The 16,265-nt window shown below is 51.4% G+C and overlaps 1 protein-coding gene across 5 annotated transcripts in view; it reads right to left on the minus strand.

Moving 5' to 3' along the window:
• LOC123575777 (myosin VIIA and Rab interacting protein) overlaps positions 1-16,265 on the minus strand; it is a 372,974-nt gene that overhangs the window by 62,350 nt on the left and 294,359 nt on the right. For all 5 annotated transcript variants that reach the window (XM_045436470.1, XM_045436473.1, XM_045436469.1 and 2 more), the window contains 2 exons: positions 14,365-14,518; positions 5,799-6,436 (listed from right to left, as the gene is read on the minus strand). In XM_045436470.1, coding sequence (XP_045292426.1) covers positions 5,799-6,436; positions 14,365-14,518 — 792 coding nt within the window. The remainder of the gene's footprint in view (positions 1-5,798; positions 6,437-14,364; positions 14,519-16,265) is intronic.

Raw genomic sequence — 16,265 nt, forward strand, 5'->3', positions numbered from 1 at the left:
AAATTATGTGTGAGGTGAGACTGGAGGCTGGGGGTGCAGTTAGAGAATGTGGGACGGGACATCTGCCCTCAATGGCCCTACCTGCTGATCAGGGCTGGCGAGGGCAGGGGCCCAGCAGGGGGTGGAGCCTCCAGTACCCGCTGGTGTGCCTTCCAGGGAGTCGCCAGAGTCCGAAGAGACAGAAAGTAAGAAAACCACAGAAGCATGAAGACGACAGTAGAAAAGAGTGGGGAGTTAGGGGAATGAAGCCTGACGGACGTGAAGGCAAAGGAACATGAGCTTCTGAGGCACTGCCTTGTCTATCTTGCTGACGTACACAACATTGCGCCTGTGTACATGGTGTTTCTCCTCAACAGACAGGTAATATGTGTTCTTTTCAAACACACAAATGAAACAGTCATGAAAACTGGCCATGGACTGGGCCACAAAGGAAATCCCAACAGCAAAATCACATAAGCCATATTTATTGTTCACAATGCTGTGAGACTAAAACAAACAAAGACTAAAAAACAAAGCAAAACAAACCAGAAAGTTATCTACTCTTCTGATTACCTCTTCATTTTGATTGAAAAGAGAATCACACTGGGAATGATAATTTACTTGCAAAAGTTTGACGATGGGTACACTACATTGCCTACGGGATGCTAACAAAGCTGCACTTGAGGGAAATTCATTATATATACACATATATATATACACACACTATGTATTACACTATATATAATGAATATATATATATATATGAGCCAGATTATCATTTTATTAATTGATCTCAAGGTTTTTTTGTTTTGCTTTTATATTAATTAATATTTTCATTTTACTTTCTTGTTTTCTGATATATTTCTAATATATATTTTCTACAGATTCTAACACATAAAATATTTCACGTATAAAATTCACTTTTAAAGCTGTGGGCAGACCTGGATAGCTTTATAGGTGAATCCTTCCAAACTTTCAGAAAATTATCAAGTCATATAAAGTGTTCTAGAAAATAGTAAACAACAGAGAGTCTTTGTCAAGTCATTAGTACAACTTGACAGCAAAGCTCAACAAGGTGGCATGAAAATGGAAACCTGCGACTAGAAACCAGTTTTTGCACAAAGGAACCAGGATCCAGTAAGATTTACGCAGCAAATGAAAAGATGTTTCAGAATTAAGCACTCTATTAATGGGACTTACAAACATCAACAGGAGAAAAACCATAGGATCATTTCAAGGGATGGCAGAACGCAGTTGATAAAACTCACATTCCTGATTCAAATCATTGAGGGAGCCAGGAACAGACAGATGCTTCTTCGTCTTGGAAAATCTACTAAAGGTCCAGGAGGTAACTTACTTAACCATATCTACTAAACACAGAGGAGTCGCCACTGGAAGCAGATGGCTAAGGACCGCAGCAAGATAGACACCAAACGCTGGGTGTCACTAGTCCTTCATAGTATAGCACACGATTGTCACCGGGCCATAATACGAGCAAGACAAATAAGTGTAAATCATGGAAAAAAACCATAAAAATGTCCTTCCTCGTGGACAAGATGATCATCTACCAGGAGTCGCTAAAAGAACCAATGGCAAAGACTATTAGCACTAAGAATCTATTAGGGCTGAGTTATAAAATTACAAACATAAAGTCAATAGTGTTCTATACACCGTCAGAACTCAGAACAGGGAATGGATAAAAGAGATCTTAGGGGCACCTGAGTGGCTCGGTCGGTTGAGCGTCCGACTTCGGCTCAGGTCATGATCTCGCGGTTCGTGGGTTTGAGCCCCGCGTCGGGCTCTGTGCTGACAGCTCAGAGCCTGGATCCTGCTTCGGATTCTGTGTCTCCCTCTCTCTCTGTCCCTTCCCCGCTCACACTCTGTCTATCTCTCAAAAATAAACATTAAAAAAAAATTTAAAAAGAGATCTCAACCACAATGTCAATAAAAATGTACATAATTAAAAACTTCTTCACAAAAAGAGGAGCTTTGAAAAAAATCTCTAAAACTTGACAGAAAGTAAATGAATAGAGACAAGGAGGACACCGTTGGATGGGGAGCCTCAGTATTATGCAGACATACATTTTTTCCAAATACATAAATGCATTTGGAGCAATCCAATCAAAACTTAAAATTTTCTTCAACTGGAAGAGAAGATTGTGAAAAATCATTTATGTGAGTAAAGGCCTGAGACAAGTTGAGACACTTTATAAAAGATCCTCGGCAAAAACCACCACGAAGGGAAGGTCATCTACCGGATATCAAAGTACGTTATGATGTTATTACAGTGAAAATAAAGTTGTATCTGTACATGAATGGACTTCTGCGTCAGTGAAGAAAATAGAGCATAAGGAAACCAGGCTCATGGAAATAAAAGAAGGTTAATATATATTAAGGGGGACACCTGAGGCCAGCAGGTAAAGGATGAATTATTTAATAATGATTTGGTGACAAATGCTTCGTTTGAAGAAAAATAAGGTCAGATCTTACCACATATCATCCGGAAAAGCAAAGAGCAGAGCCAATGAAGGCCTAACCGTAAGTTACGCTACTCAGAATTGTCCCGGCATGGTGCAAGGTGACAACAAAAAGGCTGACTTTTGTTGAACTTATTATTGTTTTAAAATTCTCTACCGGAAGTGCACCCTTCCTCCCTTCCTGCTTGCACCCTGAACACACTGTTCCCTCTCCCATGCTCCCCCCCTCTCCAGGGACCACCTGGAGGCAATCTTCTGCAGGCACTGCGTGGAGATGTGCGCTGACATTTCTATCACCGTGAATAGCAGGTGGCGGGAGAATATGGAGAGTAAAGGCCCGTTTTGCTAAGATACCGATCGCTTTCCAGAACTGTATTTCTTAAAAAAAAAATTTTTTTTTTAATGTTTATTTATTGAGAGACAGAGAGAGACAGAGCATGAGCAGGGGAGGGACCGAGAGAGACGGGGAGACACAGAATGTGAAGCAGGTTCCAGGCTCTGAGCTGTCAGCACAGAGCCTGATGCGGGGCTCGAACTCACAAACTGCGAGATCATGACCCGAGCCAAAGTCGGACGCTCAACCGACTGAGCCACCCAGGTGCCCCCAGAACTGTATTTCTAAATGTATTCTATGTGTACGAATGCACAAACACAACTGCAGTTATTCTGGGGGACGTGGCAGGGATTTAGATTGTGGTCAAGGGGGACTGTATTTGTACGTTCACAACTTGTTTACACTACATTCATTTATTTATATTAAATATAAATTTGCATAGTTAAAAAGCATGCAGTTAAAATACTACACATATATATACATGTATATATATATATATGTACACACACATATAAGATCTAACCTTATGAAATATATCTAACCGTATAAAATATATATTAAATATAAATTTGCATAAAAATCATGCAAAGAGTTAAAAATACGTATATATATATACATGTATATATATGTTCACACATATATACAAAGGATTTCATACTTTTCTCAAAAAATCATGCATCCCTCAGTATGGAGATGTGTGTGTGTGTGTGTGTGTGTGTGTATTTATTTTTATCTAGTTTTGTTTTTGAGAAGACAGAAGAGAGACTTGCCCTAGTAAACTAAGAGGGAGAGCTAGGAGGGCCAGTTTTGAAGTCTCTGTTGGTGCAACACCACTGCCACCTACTGGGGAGAAGAGGACACTGCAGGGAGGCAGAAGCGACGCTGGTCCCAAGCGCTTTTCTGCCGGTCCTGCCTTCTCTCTATCAATGCCTTGCAAATATTGCCACAAATATTGAAGACAACTTTCAAGCCACTTCAGAATAAATAGGAAGCTTCATGCAGCCAGCTGTTGTGGATACGCGGCATTTGATGCCTGCCTGTGAGTCAGGCCGACTGCCCTCAAGAACATCCCTTCAGGTAAGTCACCCAAAGTCTCTGTAGGACAGTCTCCACTTGAGCTAGATAATAATGGTCTGGTGTTACGGAGGAGCAAATGAGACCTTGGAGCAAAGAAAGGATGTTTTCTAGGGGATACATTAGCAGCTCAGGCAGGACCGCTGCCAGATTCTGTGACCCGAGGGCCTCTGAGTCCCCAACGATCTTCACCACGGGGTCTCTCAAGAGCAGGGATCTGGCTGATGCGTTCCCGAGAGGGCACTGTCGGAGCCACTGGTGACGTCCCAGCCTGTATCCGCTGGAGGTGCCTGAGTTGCCTGAAGTCCTGAGGGATAGTTTCTGGCCACTGATAGTTTCCCACCTCAGACCCGGGTGTCTCTGCCTGCAGGATTTCTCCAGAAACTGCTTGTGTCTCCAGTTAATTCTCTCCTGGGTGGGGCCACTCTCTACCAATGGGAGACGGGAGACCGTGACTAATGCTCCTGCCCTCAGGGGGGAGGCGTGTCCCATGTGGCTTCTCAGTGGGGCCCTGCTGGAGAGCACAGCCTCAGTAGTCAGCCTTAATAGGCCTTTCTCGCCACCCTGGCTCACTCTTGGGGTTCCTGGGATCTCCTCCCACCTAAACCTGCATCCAAATCCTTGACTCAGCGCCTGCTTTTGGTTAGACGCAAACTAGGAATGCAGAGCACGGTGGCTAAGGGCTACTGGCGACGCAGTGAGGTTCTGGAAGTGGGTGTGCTTTCTCTAGGAGTGTAAAAGGTCAACCCGACAGTAATGTGAGCCTACAGAAGGCAGGAGCAACCTAACTGGATTCTTCCATTAGACTCTCAGTTTCAAATGCAACCCGTTGTTTTCATGAAGTCATTTCAATTCTCCGGGCCACCTGTGTCGCTTTTCAGTTTAGAAAATATTGAGATGAGAGAGGGCTCCACAAAGTTCCACATTCAGTTGGCCGCGTCGCGCTTCGCCGGGAAGAGGCAAGGGAGGGGCAAGGGCACAGCGTGATCGCAGCACAGAGTTGCGAGCGAGCAGGGTGTCTTTGGAGAATACAGAATTAATCTGGTTGGGGGTGCACGAACTACCTGACGTTGTACGTAAAATGACATTCGAGTGCACGCCTGTGTGTGAGTATGTGTATGTGTGTGTATATTTGTGTGCGTGTCAGGTGCGTGAGTGCGTGTGTGTACGGGTGCATTTTTCCAGGTAGAGAGTCCGTAACTTTCATCACAGAGTCTCAAAGGAGGCTCATGAACTAATTCATGTTGGCAAGGCCACTGAAGACACGTAGAGGGGGTGTGAGGTGGACGAAAGAGTCACAGAATGTGAGTAAACTGTGGCCTGAGCTATCATACTGGAATAATATTTACTGAGCCCTGTACTCTGTCTAGGACAGAGCTCGGTTCCTTATAAGCCTCACCTTTTTCGTGCATCAGAACCGTTCTTTGAAATGGCTGGTAAAATCATCTACACTTGCAGAGGAAGGAACTGAGCCCTCGCCCAAGGCCACACAGCCGGATTTGAAGCCAGGCAGCCTGACGCTAGACCCCATACCTTTAACCCTAAGCCAGCGGCCCTCACGCTTCGGTCCAGCAGACTCACCAGGAGAGCTGGTTCCAGCAGATGCCGCACCACGTCCCCAGGGTTTTTGGGTGGGGCGGGGCCTGAGAATTTGCATTTCTAACTTGTTCCCAGGTGGCGCTGACGCTGATGGTCTGGGGGCAACACTGCAAACCCACTTTGACCTGTCGGCGCTCGTCTCCAGAGAGGAGGTCATGGAACCCCAGACAGGTGATGCGAGCGGTCTGGGCCACTCAGCTACCTCCCAGCAAACCAAGGTGAGAATCTGGGTCTGTGAATTCTAAACCCAGCCCTTTCGCCCCAGTCATGCTGGCAGAAGGGCACCTCTTGCTGAGGAGTGTGTACATGCACCTGCATGCACCCGGTTTTATTACCTGATGTGCATCCAGCCCCTGGCAATGGGCGTTGGGAGAAGACAATTCCTCGCTCGGCTCCTCTGAGCCCACACGGGCCCTTCTCCACCTCCTGGCCTTGCGGTCCGCAGCCTGGGGCATCTCCTCGGGCTCGCTGCTGTCCGAGGTCTCCCTGCTGGCTGCCTGGGGGTTGAAGTTCACGTCCAGCTCTCCCTGCAGGCGTATCTTCTCCGCGGCGGGGTCCCTGGGGGCCTTCCTCTGCAACCAGGACAGTCTGGCCCGGCGCCCAGCTTCCCGGGAGGAGCCCGCAGAGGACGTCTCTGAGTCGGAGCACATGGCCTCGGGGTTGGGAGAGAGCCCGGAGGAGGCGGAGGTGGCCGAGGGGCCTTGGTCCAAACCCTGGGCCTGTGTGGGCTGAGGCTGGGGGCTCCTGGGCAGGCCTGGGGGCCGCGGGCACAGCGTGCTCAAGGCCTCACTCCAGTCAAAGTCCTCCTCACTTTCGGAGCCCATCTCCTCGTAGGCAGATGTCACGCGGGAGGCTGCCTCCAGGGACTGGAACGTGCCACTCTTGGGCTTGACCAGCAGGCGGGTGGGCGGCAGAGTGCCATCTTTCAGGGCCACCCAGTTCCCGTCGGGGCTCTGCAACACCGCGGCCAGGTCTGCGGGTGGGAGGAGAGAAACCAGAGAGGGCTGTTATCACCTGACAGCAAGGTGAGGCTGCTGTCTGTCTCTTCCCCATGACCGGCGTGTGGTGGTCCTTGGATCGGCGGACTCTAGGAAGTCCACGAGGCCACGCCTCTTTAGCAGAGCTGAAGGTCCCCAGGAAGTCCCTCGAGGCCCCAGTGCTCCACAGATGGGGAGAAACTCAGAGATCAGGCTTCTATTGCACATATACCTGCGTGGTTGGTCACCTCGGCCTCCTCAGAATGGCCCCCCTCCTCCCCTAGGCTGGCTGGGCACAGAAGAGGTGAAGGGAGAGCTACTGTTGGCAACCGCGGGTCTGGCCTTTTGCCCTTGGGCCATGGTTTCCCCTGGTTGGATGGGAGATGATTCCATCACCCTCCCTGGCCTCCCTCGAGGTTAACACACCCTGCCTGCCCTTGGCACTTGGACAGATCCCACCAATCACAGCCTTGTGAGACGGCATGTGTGAAAGAAGATATAGGCATGCACACACACACACACACACTCCAGACTCTGTCCAGGTTCCTGCTAACATTTGGTCTCTGACCCCAGTTCCTGACACAGGGCTCCTAAATTAAATCCCTTGGAATTTCCTGCGTTCTGGGAGCATCTTTTATGCTAAGGAGGTGACTCTGGGGGACTCCAGGATGGGACTGGCCACCAGAAAGGCCAAGCCGTGAGTAGAAACTTAGGGCTGTCAGCCCCACCCCCACACTCCAGAGAAGGAAGAAGGGCTGGAAAATGAGTTGATAATTGATTGTGCCTACAGAATGAGGCCTCCATAAAAGTCCCCGAAGTAGGGGGTTCTGAGAGCTTCCTGGCCGGCCCGTCCATGTGCCTAGAGAGTGGCACACCCCTGCTCCTCGGTGCTCAGGACCCTCCAGGGCCTCACCCTATGTACGTCTTCATCTGCTAGTTCGTCCGTGTCCCTTATTACGGACATGAGTACTTCCCCGAGTTCTGTGAGCTGAGCCATTCCAGCAAACTACTGCACCTCGGGAGGAGGTCGTGGGAACCCTGAGTACAGCTGGCTGGTCAAAATGCGAATGACAGCTTGGGACTTGCGATTGGTATCCGAAGTCACGCAGTCCTGAGCCCTTGGCTGCGGGATCTGGGGCTCACTCCAGGGAGACAGGGTCAGCATGGAATTGCAGGACACCCGGCTGTGGTCAGCGAGTTGGTTGATATGGGAAAACCCCACACATCTGGCCCCAGAAGTGTTCTGTGTGGGTCGTGGAGGAGTGAGGGTTTGTTCCTGTTCCGCACGTACGTTTCTCTTCAACTCAGGGCACGGGCCCCATTCTGGAGAGGGTCTGAGGGAGAAAGCACTTGGTATCCCCAATCCTACCTTGCCGATGGGGGAACCAAGGTAGGCAAGGCTACGTAACTTGTCAAAGGTCCCAGAGCCCATAACAGGCCGAGTCGGGATGAGGGGCTTCTCTACCCAAGGCCAAAGCAGCCCTGCCTTATAGCCTGTGCTGTGGAAACCCTTGGTCAGCTGTGAGGCTGGAGAGGTCCTCAGTTCAGGGTCATGGTCTGGATTGGCCCTCAGCTAGGCTCAGTTTTGCTCAGAGCATCTGTGATGGCTGCTGACTGGGGCCCCGACGGTTGATCTGCATGCCAGGGGGTGAAAGTTGCCTTGTCTTATTTTTGCCGAAGCCTAAAAGGACGATGTGTCCTGCCCATGTGCCTGGGGACCATGTACACGGTCCTTCTCAGCCCTGAGTACCTGGCAGAGGTCACCGGCCTTGGGCACAGCAACTGCCACCAGAAGCTGTTTCCTTCATGAGGAGCCTTACAGGACCCCCTGGAGGTTGGGTGATGAGGATCCCGGGGCTTTGGGGACTAACTTGTGTGTGGACACCAGCTCCTGGGCTTGAGGCCTACAGGGCCACAGCGCTGCTGTGCTGGGACATGGGGGCAGAGTCCCGTCACATGCCACTTCAAACACAGATTCATTTTTACCCATTAGATGATTACTGTCTCACGTAATGAAATGAAGGTTATCAGTATTTCACGGTGTTGTCCACAGAGGACTGCCCTGGCCAGGACCCTGCTTTAGAACCACAGCCTGAAGGGCATTCAGATGTTGGCTGGACATTCTTCTCAGCTCAGAGACCCAGTTCCAATTTAGCCGCCCAGGCTGGCAGGACACCTGAGTTCCCTTTTTTCGCCGGGAGTCAGAACACAGGCCTTCTACATCCTGAGCCCGGTGGTGGCTGATTGGAGGACGGCCCTCCCGGAAGGCTGAGGGCCTGGGTCCTGCCTTTCTCTGGCTGGTTCCGCTATCTTTGGGGTCCCTCCGCACATCTCCATGTGGCAGAGCTCTGGTGACCCCTCAAAGGCCTCACGTCCTAGGCCCCCCTTTTCCTAGAGCACTTGCTTCTCCCCCTGCCCAGATGTGGCCCCCTCCTTCCCCGAGTCCTCCTGGTGTGATAGCCTGTTGGGCTCATTCCACGACCCCATCGTGTTCTGGCGGATCACGCGCGTGACCGCACCCTCTCCCCCCCAGGACAAGGCCCCCGCGGCTGGGGCTGCATCTCTGATCTCTCCAGCCTGCTCTGCCCCACAGCCAGCTTGTGCAGAGGGGAGAGCAGACGCCGTGGAGTCAGGGGGGCCTGGGCAGAAAGCTCTGAGAGCCTCTCAGCCTTGGTACAGCTAATACCCCCCTGGTTGGGTGTGGGGTTGAAATGAGAGGACACCCATCAAGGGTGTTACATGTGCCTGTTCAGAGCAGGGGACGGTCATAATAGCACTCTTCCCCTCGCCCGTACCTGGGCTGTTTAGGGCAGGGTGAAGAACAGGGACTGTGGGTTCAGGCAGATCCAGGGCTGAGCCCCAGTTACTGAGATTCCTGGCAGGCGACCTGGGTCAGAGAGCACCTCCTGGGCCAGTTCCCTGACCTGAAAATGGAGACAGTGTGCCCTCCGTGGCGGTCAGAGGATTATTACGAGACAACCTGTGTAAAGCATCGATCATACTATCCGCTACCCCTCAGCCTTTTTTATCTTCTACCTGTTGAATGGCCTTATACTATCATTATTTTTATCTGACGTCACAGGGCAGCACCACGAACTCCATACATGTGTATATGTATGCATCTACCCCATAGTTGCTATTCTGGACCACAGCAACACTGCTCTCATTGGCCATGGAAACATTCAGAAGAGAGGCCAGTGAGGGTGTTATTACCATTTACCCGTTATGGGCTCCACCTGCCGTGGTGGTAATGGAGGTCTTCTTCTGGGAAAAAGGGTCTCTATTTTGCCGGCATTTTCCCAATGCCACATCCCAACAGCATCAGTCAGCTGGTGTGGAAGGCAGGGACCAAAGAGCCCACGTGGGTTTCTCCAGAAATGCCCGGGCTCTCTCTCAGTGAGGCTATGAATGGCCAGTAAGTGGCAATATTGATTTTCTCTGCAGCAGACGTTGCGGGTCATTTCAGGGTATATATATCCTCTGGGCTCCCAACTGCCAGTACTTGTGATTCTTTGCCTGAGGTGTGCTCTGTTTACCAGAGACTGCTGGGCTGCCCCAGGGGCGGGGGGTGATCCCAGCCCCCTGGACGCAGCCCTCAACGAGTGACAGGGGAAGCCGGTGGATAAGTCTCCCCACTCCCCTGCCTGTTGTGCAGGACCGTATTCTATGCTGGCTCTTAAGAGTTCCCCAGTGGGGACGAACTGCCATCCTGTTTAATGAGTCATTTGCCTGCCTTCCCTTCCTGTCTCCTGTCCCCTCCCCTCTCTGTGTCTCCTGGGCTCACCTCCAAATAAACCACAGGTCCTCAAGTCTTCACATTACAGTCTGCCAACAGAGACACCCCCACGATGCAAAGCAGACTCCGCCTTGGCCGCAGGGAGCGTTCACTCCGAGGGGAGAGGCGTGGCCCTGGGGCCTTACAATCGGTCACCCTGTCTGCCTTCTGGGTGGTCTTTGGAGGCCCAACTCACCGGCTGCTTCCTGGGCAGACTGGCCCCTCTGCTCTCTGGGCTCTTCCAGGAAGCTTTCACTTTTAAACCCTTAAACTAGACTACAGCTTATTTCCTTGGCCGTCCACCCCCATCACCCCTGGCCCGCCGCCACCCTGACCACAGCTTGGGTCTTCTTTGCCGCCCTACCTCCAGTCCCTGAGCATTTCTGGAACCTGTCCTGGGCTCGTAAAGACTACTTGTTAGTGGACACGGACACCCACAGGCTGCAGGGACGAGGCCGAACTCTCGATGCGAGGCTGTCTGGGGCCGTGGGAGGAAGCCAAAAAGAGAAAGGCCCTGAGAAGGCCGCTCCTGCCTGGCTCCAGGGCGGACTGTGTTTTCTCTGCGGTCACGCATCTGCCTTCAACACCCACCCCAGGGCGGGCAGGGTTCAGCCCGCTGCTGGCTCCTCTCTTCCGCCTTTTACGGTCCCATCTACCACGGGCCTCTGCGGAAGCTAGAAGTTGACCGACTTCTATCTCCGCAAAAACAGAGCCGGCTCCCTGAATGCCCGACCCGATGGAAACCTCGCTGTCTAGCTTCCTGGCTGGAACAGCTCAAGGCTGCGCCTGGGCTCCAATACCACATGCTCTCAGTCCTCCGGGAATATGCACCGGGGACCCTGCGTCCCTCCGTTCTCTCCTCTCTCCACATCCTCTTTCACGACGGTGCAGACAACAGCTCAAGAGCAGGGGCTGTCCCCTGACTGCAATGTCCCAGCACCCAGCACATGCTGTGCACGCAGCCAAGGTCTGTAAGGGGAAGATGTGTTTTGGGAGACATCCACGGACTGCGGTCGGCCCTGCCAAGGCCCCAAGTGGATCTGCTTTGTTTACTCAGCCCACAGCGTCTCTACGGCTGACCCCGACCGTGAATTAGCAGGCTCTGGAAGCGACCTTTACCCTGAGGCATACACAGAAGTGCTGAAAATAGCCCAGTGGACATTAACCTAAGATGCTCTCCACCTCTGGGTCTCCGCTGGTCTCCATTTCTGCTCCGCTGACATGGGGCAAGGGCCCTGGGTATAATCTGCTTCCTGCTAAACATATCAGACATCCCTCAGCACCTCTGGGGTTGGCCTGGAGACCTTAGCAAGGCCAAGCAATCCTCAAAACCCCCTGCAGTTTTCTGCACAAGGGCTTTATATGTTTGTAATTTTATATCTCCATCCTGAGGGATGCATGGAGCTTTTGAGTGTGAAATCTTTTGTGTGTGATATTGTTGAACTAAATTATATATATATTTAAAAATTTTTAATGTTTATTTTTGAGAGAGAGAGAGAGAGAGAGCATGAGCAGAGGAGGGGCAGAGAGAGAGGGAGACACAGAATCCGAAGCAGGCTCCAGGCTCCAAGCTGTCAGCACAGAGCCCCACACGGGGCTTGAACTCATGAACCATGAGATCATGCCCTGAGCTGAAGTCGGACGCTTAACCGACGGAGCTACCCGGGCACCCCTACATTTTGTTTATATACAGCTGGTGAATTATAATATGGGTGCTTTATTTTACAGAAAATTAGGTAAAAAAAATCACATTTTGAAAATTAAAATCCTTTCCAAATTTATTTGGAATGCTCATAATTCAGCAGGGAACCATTTCATGAAATGGAGTGTTTGTCAGACGTTTTTATAATCTCTTCTAAATGTATCAGTGTGTTAAGCATGGATTCTGAAGGGCTCTTTGTCGCTGCTGTTGTTTATTGGTTTGCTTTTATGGAGTTGGGACGCACTTATTATCATGCAGTGGTTGAAAGAGCCCGCAAGCTGGGGCCACGATGTTTGGGTTTGGGCACACTAGCTGTGGGATCTCAAACTCGTTCACCCTCACTGCCCCTCACAAGATAATGACCCTGGAGGAATGAATAAAATACTGCCTGCAGATGAACCTTGTACGTCGTATTTTTAAAAGTTAGTTATTATTGTTTATTGTTTATTGTTTATTGACGATCTATCATATGTCTTGGGGAACTTTTACAGTCCCTTCTCTGTGGGGACTTTCAGTCTTTGGTGGGAGCTAACGAGAGAAAAAAAGAAAGAATCTGAATGAATGAACAGCAGGAGGAAGGGAAAGTAAAGCTCATTTAAAAGGAAGAATGTGGGGCGCCTGGGTGGCTCAGTCGGTTGAGCATCCGACTTCAGTTTGTGAGTTCGAGCCCCGCGTCAGGCTCTGGGCTGTCAGCTCCGGGCCTGGAGCCTGCTTCAGATTCTGTCTCCCTCTCTCTCTCTCTCTCTCTCTGCCCCTCCCTTGCTCACACTCCGTCTCTCTCCCTCTCAAAAATAAATAAACATTAAAAAAAAAATTTAAATGGAAGAATGCAATTACAAAACAAAGCCCCAAACCATATACATAAAGAAAGACCGTTTCATGAGTTTCACCGAATCCCTGCAGGTTCTCCCGATGGGTTCTACTACATGGGACGCAAGGAAGTGACCTATTTGGAAGAAAGTTTTAGAACGACTGTAGTAAACAGTGCATTGGCCATTCTTTGCCCTGGGAGAACACGGAACATCGGAATTTGCCTCAGTAGCTGTTAGTTCAGTCCTTTCCCTTAGAGAGCAGCAATGATAGCACCATCTTTCAAAGCATATTTCTAAGACGAATGTTTTGCTGCGAAGTTTTGTGGTGTTGTTCAGAAAAGGGGAGTGCAGAGCTGACATACACTGGGAGCTGAGAACCCTTTTGTGGTTTCTTCCTGTGAGGACAGTGGTCCTAGCTCTCATTACGTGTATCTAGGTGAGGAAAGAACAGGCCTGGGCCAGGGTGGAGTGAACATCTGGACGTGGACAGTCAGTCACGGGCCGGGGAGACTGAGGTGGCCTGGCCAGGCCGCTCCATGGCTCTCGGCCGTTACCCACGTGGTTCCAACCCCCTCACGGCCTCCTGAGGTGCGACTCTGGGAAAGCGACAGGCTACTTCGAGCCTCCTCATTGGGAAGGGTTACGTGCCTTGACGGGTTTACAAGGGACCGCGTGTTGTGGATGTCGGGTCTCTGGAGAGGTGAGTTCAAGGGCTCTATGCAGAGACAGGGCCTTCCAGAAGCAGGAGCCGGAAGAACGGGGAGCGTGCCATCCTTAGGTGTGGCGGGGATGACAGCTGGCCACGAAAGCCCCTCTCCCGGCCCAGCTGTGTGGCCGGAACGTGTTTGCAATGCCAGGACTGTGTCTGCCAGGCCCTCTGCATCAACGTGGGGCTGTGTGACCGGTCCTGGCCCGAGGTCTGGGAGTGAAAGTGGTGCGGGCCATTGGGCCGTTTCCCTGCTGAGGCGGGGAGGGAGCAGGTGCACTGACTTCTCCATTCTCTCTTCCTCTAACTGCTGGCCGAGGTGAAGGACCCGAGGCAAAGGTGGAAGAGTCAGAGGCCACAGGGCACAGCAGAGCCACAAAGCAGAAGGAGCCTCTGGCCTCTGAGGACCCGTTCGCGGCACTGCACCGGTGTGTGGTGAGAAGTTAAACTATTGTGTTGAGTCGCCTAAGTGTTTGGTTCTTTGGGGACAGTAGAGAGTGCTAGCCCGACTAGTATGTCGGGTTTTAAAAAGGACACTCTTCAAACCAACCCACGCTGGGACCCAAATCCTTCTGAACGCTGAAATGCCCTGCCAGGTGGGATTAGCCTTTCTGGCCTGCCTGAGACATATTCTCCTGGCCCACGTGGAACAGGAGGCTGGAGTGAGACCGTGCAGCCAAGGACCGTAGCGCACTGGCCCAGGAGCCCCCCGCTGGCCCGTGGGTCTCAGCAGGAACCTGCCCAGTGGGGAACACGACCGCATTACAAGTGTGTACCGGGCTAGAGGCCTCGTGACTTGGTGGCTCAGCGGCCCCCAGGGGGCACACACCGACTCGGGCTGATGGAGGGGGGCCACTCAACAGCCAAGAAGCCCCCAGACAGCACTTCAGAGACCCACAGACCAACCAGATGCTGCTTAAAACAGTTACTTGTGTCATCCAGCCTGTCCACGCTCTTCCAGATGGGCAAGGCCGCCTCCTCCCTCGGTGGCTGGTCCTGGCCCCTGGGCGGCCTTGACATAGCCTCCAGCGAAGGGGTCCTCGGGGCATCTTCTCTGGTGAGTGAGAACGCAGACTGGGATCGCTGAGGAGAGACAAGAGGGGAAAAGGGTGAGCTGAGCGAGAGTCACCGGGAGGAAAGCCTTGCGCTTTCTGGCGGACGATACGACGTGGAGAAGGCAGGATGGCTTTTCCTGTGCTGAGCCTTAAAAGCTGCGAACCAGTGCATAATGCTGTATAACCACAGGAACGGTGCCCTGTTTGCTGCACCGCAAGCTGGCCAGGCCTTCCGGAAAGTGTCAGAGACGCAGCGGCCTCCGACAGAGCCTGTGTCGTAAGGCTCCTTTTATGCAGCAACACTTCTGAGGCCAACTGTGCCGGAAAAGGAAAGCATCGTCCCCCTGAAGACCTCCAAACCCGAGAGTTCCTGCAGCACAGATAGATCTAGCACCGTGAAAATGCTACGACGGCTAAGTAAGCCAAGTGTGGCCGTCCACACACCTACAACTATTGCAACATGTTCCCACCCAGCAGGGAAAAGGCACTGTTACCTAAGAAGTGGTGAGGGGGAAACTCGTTTGAATTGTATCACACGTATATGTTACGACATATACACAAACATATATATGTTACGAATGTTACAAAGAATTATATGTATATATTATATATTAATTACATATATTTATTACTATATATTAATTATACATATTATATATATTAATATATATAAATTAATTATTATATATATAACTTATCGTCAAGTTAGCTAACACACACCGTATACAGTGTGCTTTTGGTTTCGGGGGTAGAGTCCCGTGGTTCATCGCTTACCTACAACACCCAGTGCTCAACCCAACAAGTGCCCTCCTCAATGCCCGTCACCCGTTTCCCCCTCCCCCACCCCTGACCCCCCCCCCCCAGTTTGTTCTCTGTATTTAAAGAGTTTCATCAAACAGAAAGAGGCCAATTTTTCCCTTTGTCATTTCGTCAAGGGATTATCCCTCCCTGGTGATTGATTTTGCTCTTTTCGTGTTGATCAAGTGAGGAGGGAAAGGACAGAGCCACTCCAAGCCTCTGTGACTCCCATGGGAACAAGGCACTGATGCCGGCCCCTGGGCAGTCTGTCTCCCCCTGCTGGCAGACCTCAGCGCCAACAGCCCCCCTTGCCTTCCCTTCCAGGGAGAAACGCTGCTCTTGGTAAGGTCCACCCTCCACCACAGGTGCTAAGAATAGGAGAGAAAGGAGAGCATGTTGGGAGAGTGGTGAGCAGGGCCCTGCGGTGGTTGGAGCCAGGTCAGGACTCAGTCGCACCCGGGCTCCACCACGGCCTCTGCTATGACACCTTGGCCAGATGACTGAATTCCCTGGGAGATGTGGAAACTTAGCCTTGTCCTGCACACAGTAAATGTGTCAACAGTTCTGACGCTTGACAACAACCAAGGTTTTCCTGGAGATGGGTAGTCAGGGAGCCATCTATGATTTTGCTAGATCCTTGACAGATGATGATCAGCTACCAGAGAGAACAGAGATCAAGGCTGATGGTCCAGTGAAGTTCCCAGAAATGAAGGACAGGGGCACCCGGGTGGCTCAGCGGGCTGAGTGTCTGACTTCGGCTCAGGTCGTGATCTCACGGTTTGTGGGTTCGAGCCCCGCGTCGGGCTCTCTGCTCTCAGTGCAGGGCCCGCTTCAGACCCTCAGTCTCCCTCTCTCTCTGCCCCTCCCCTATTTGTGCTTTCCTCTCTCTCTCAAACATAAACATTAAAAAAAAAATGAAGGACCAAATCCTTCGATGGCAAACTCCTGTGTATGCAGGGCCTACACCCCTGACCACT

Source organism: Leopardus geoffroyi, chromosome C2, assembly GCF_018350155.1.
Source record: "Leopardus geoffroyi isolate Oge1 chromosome C2, O.geoffroyi_Oge1_pat1.0, whole genome shotgun sequence".
NCBI lineage: Eukaryota > Metazoa > Chordata > Mammalia > Carnivora > Felidae > Leopardus > Leopardus geoffroyi.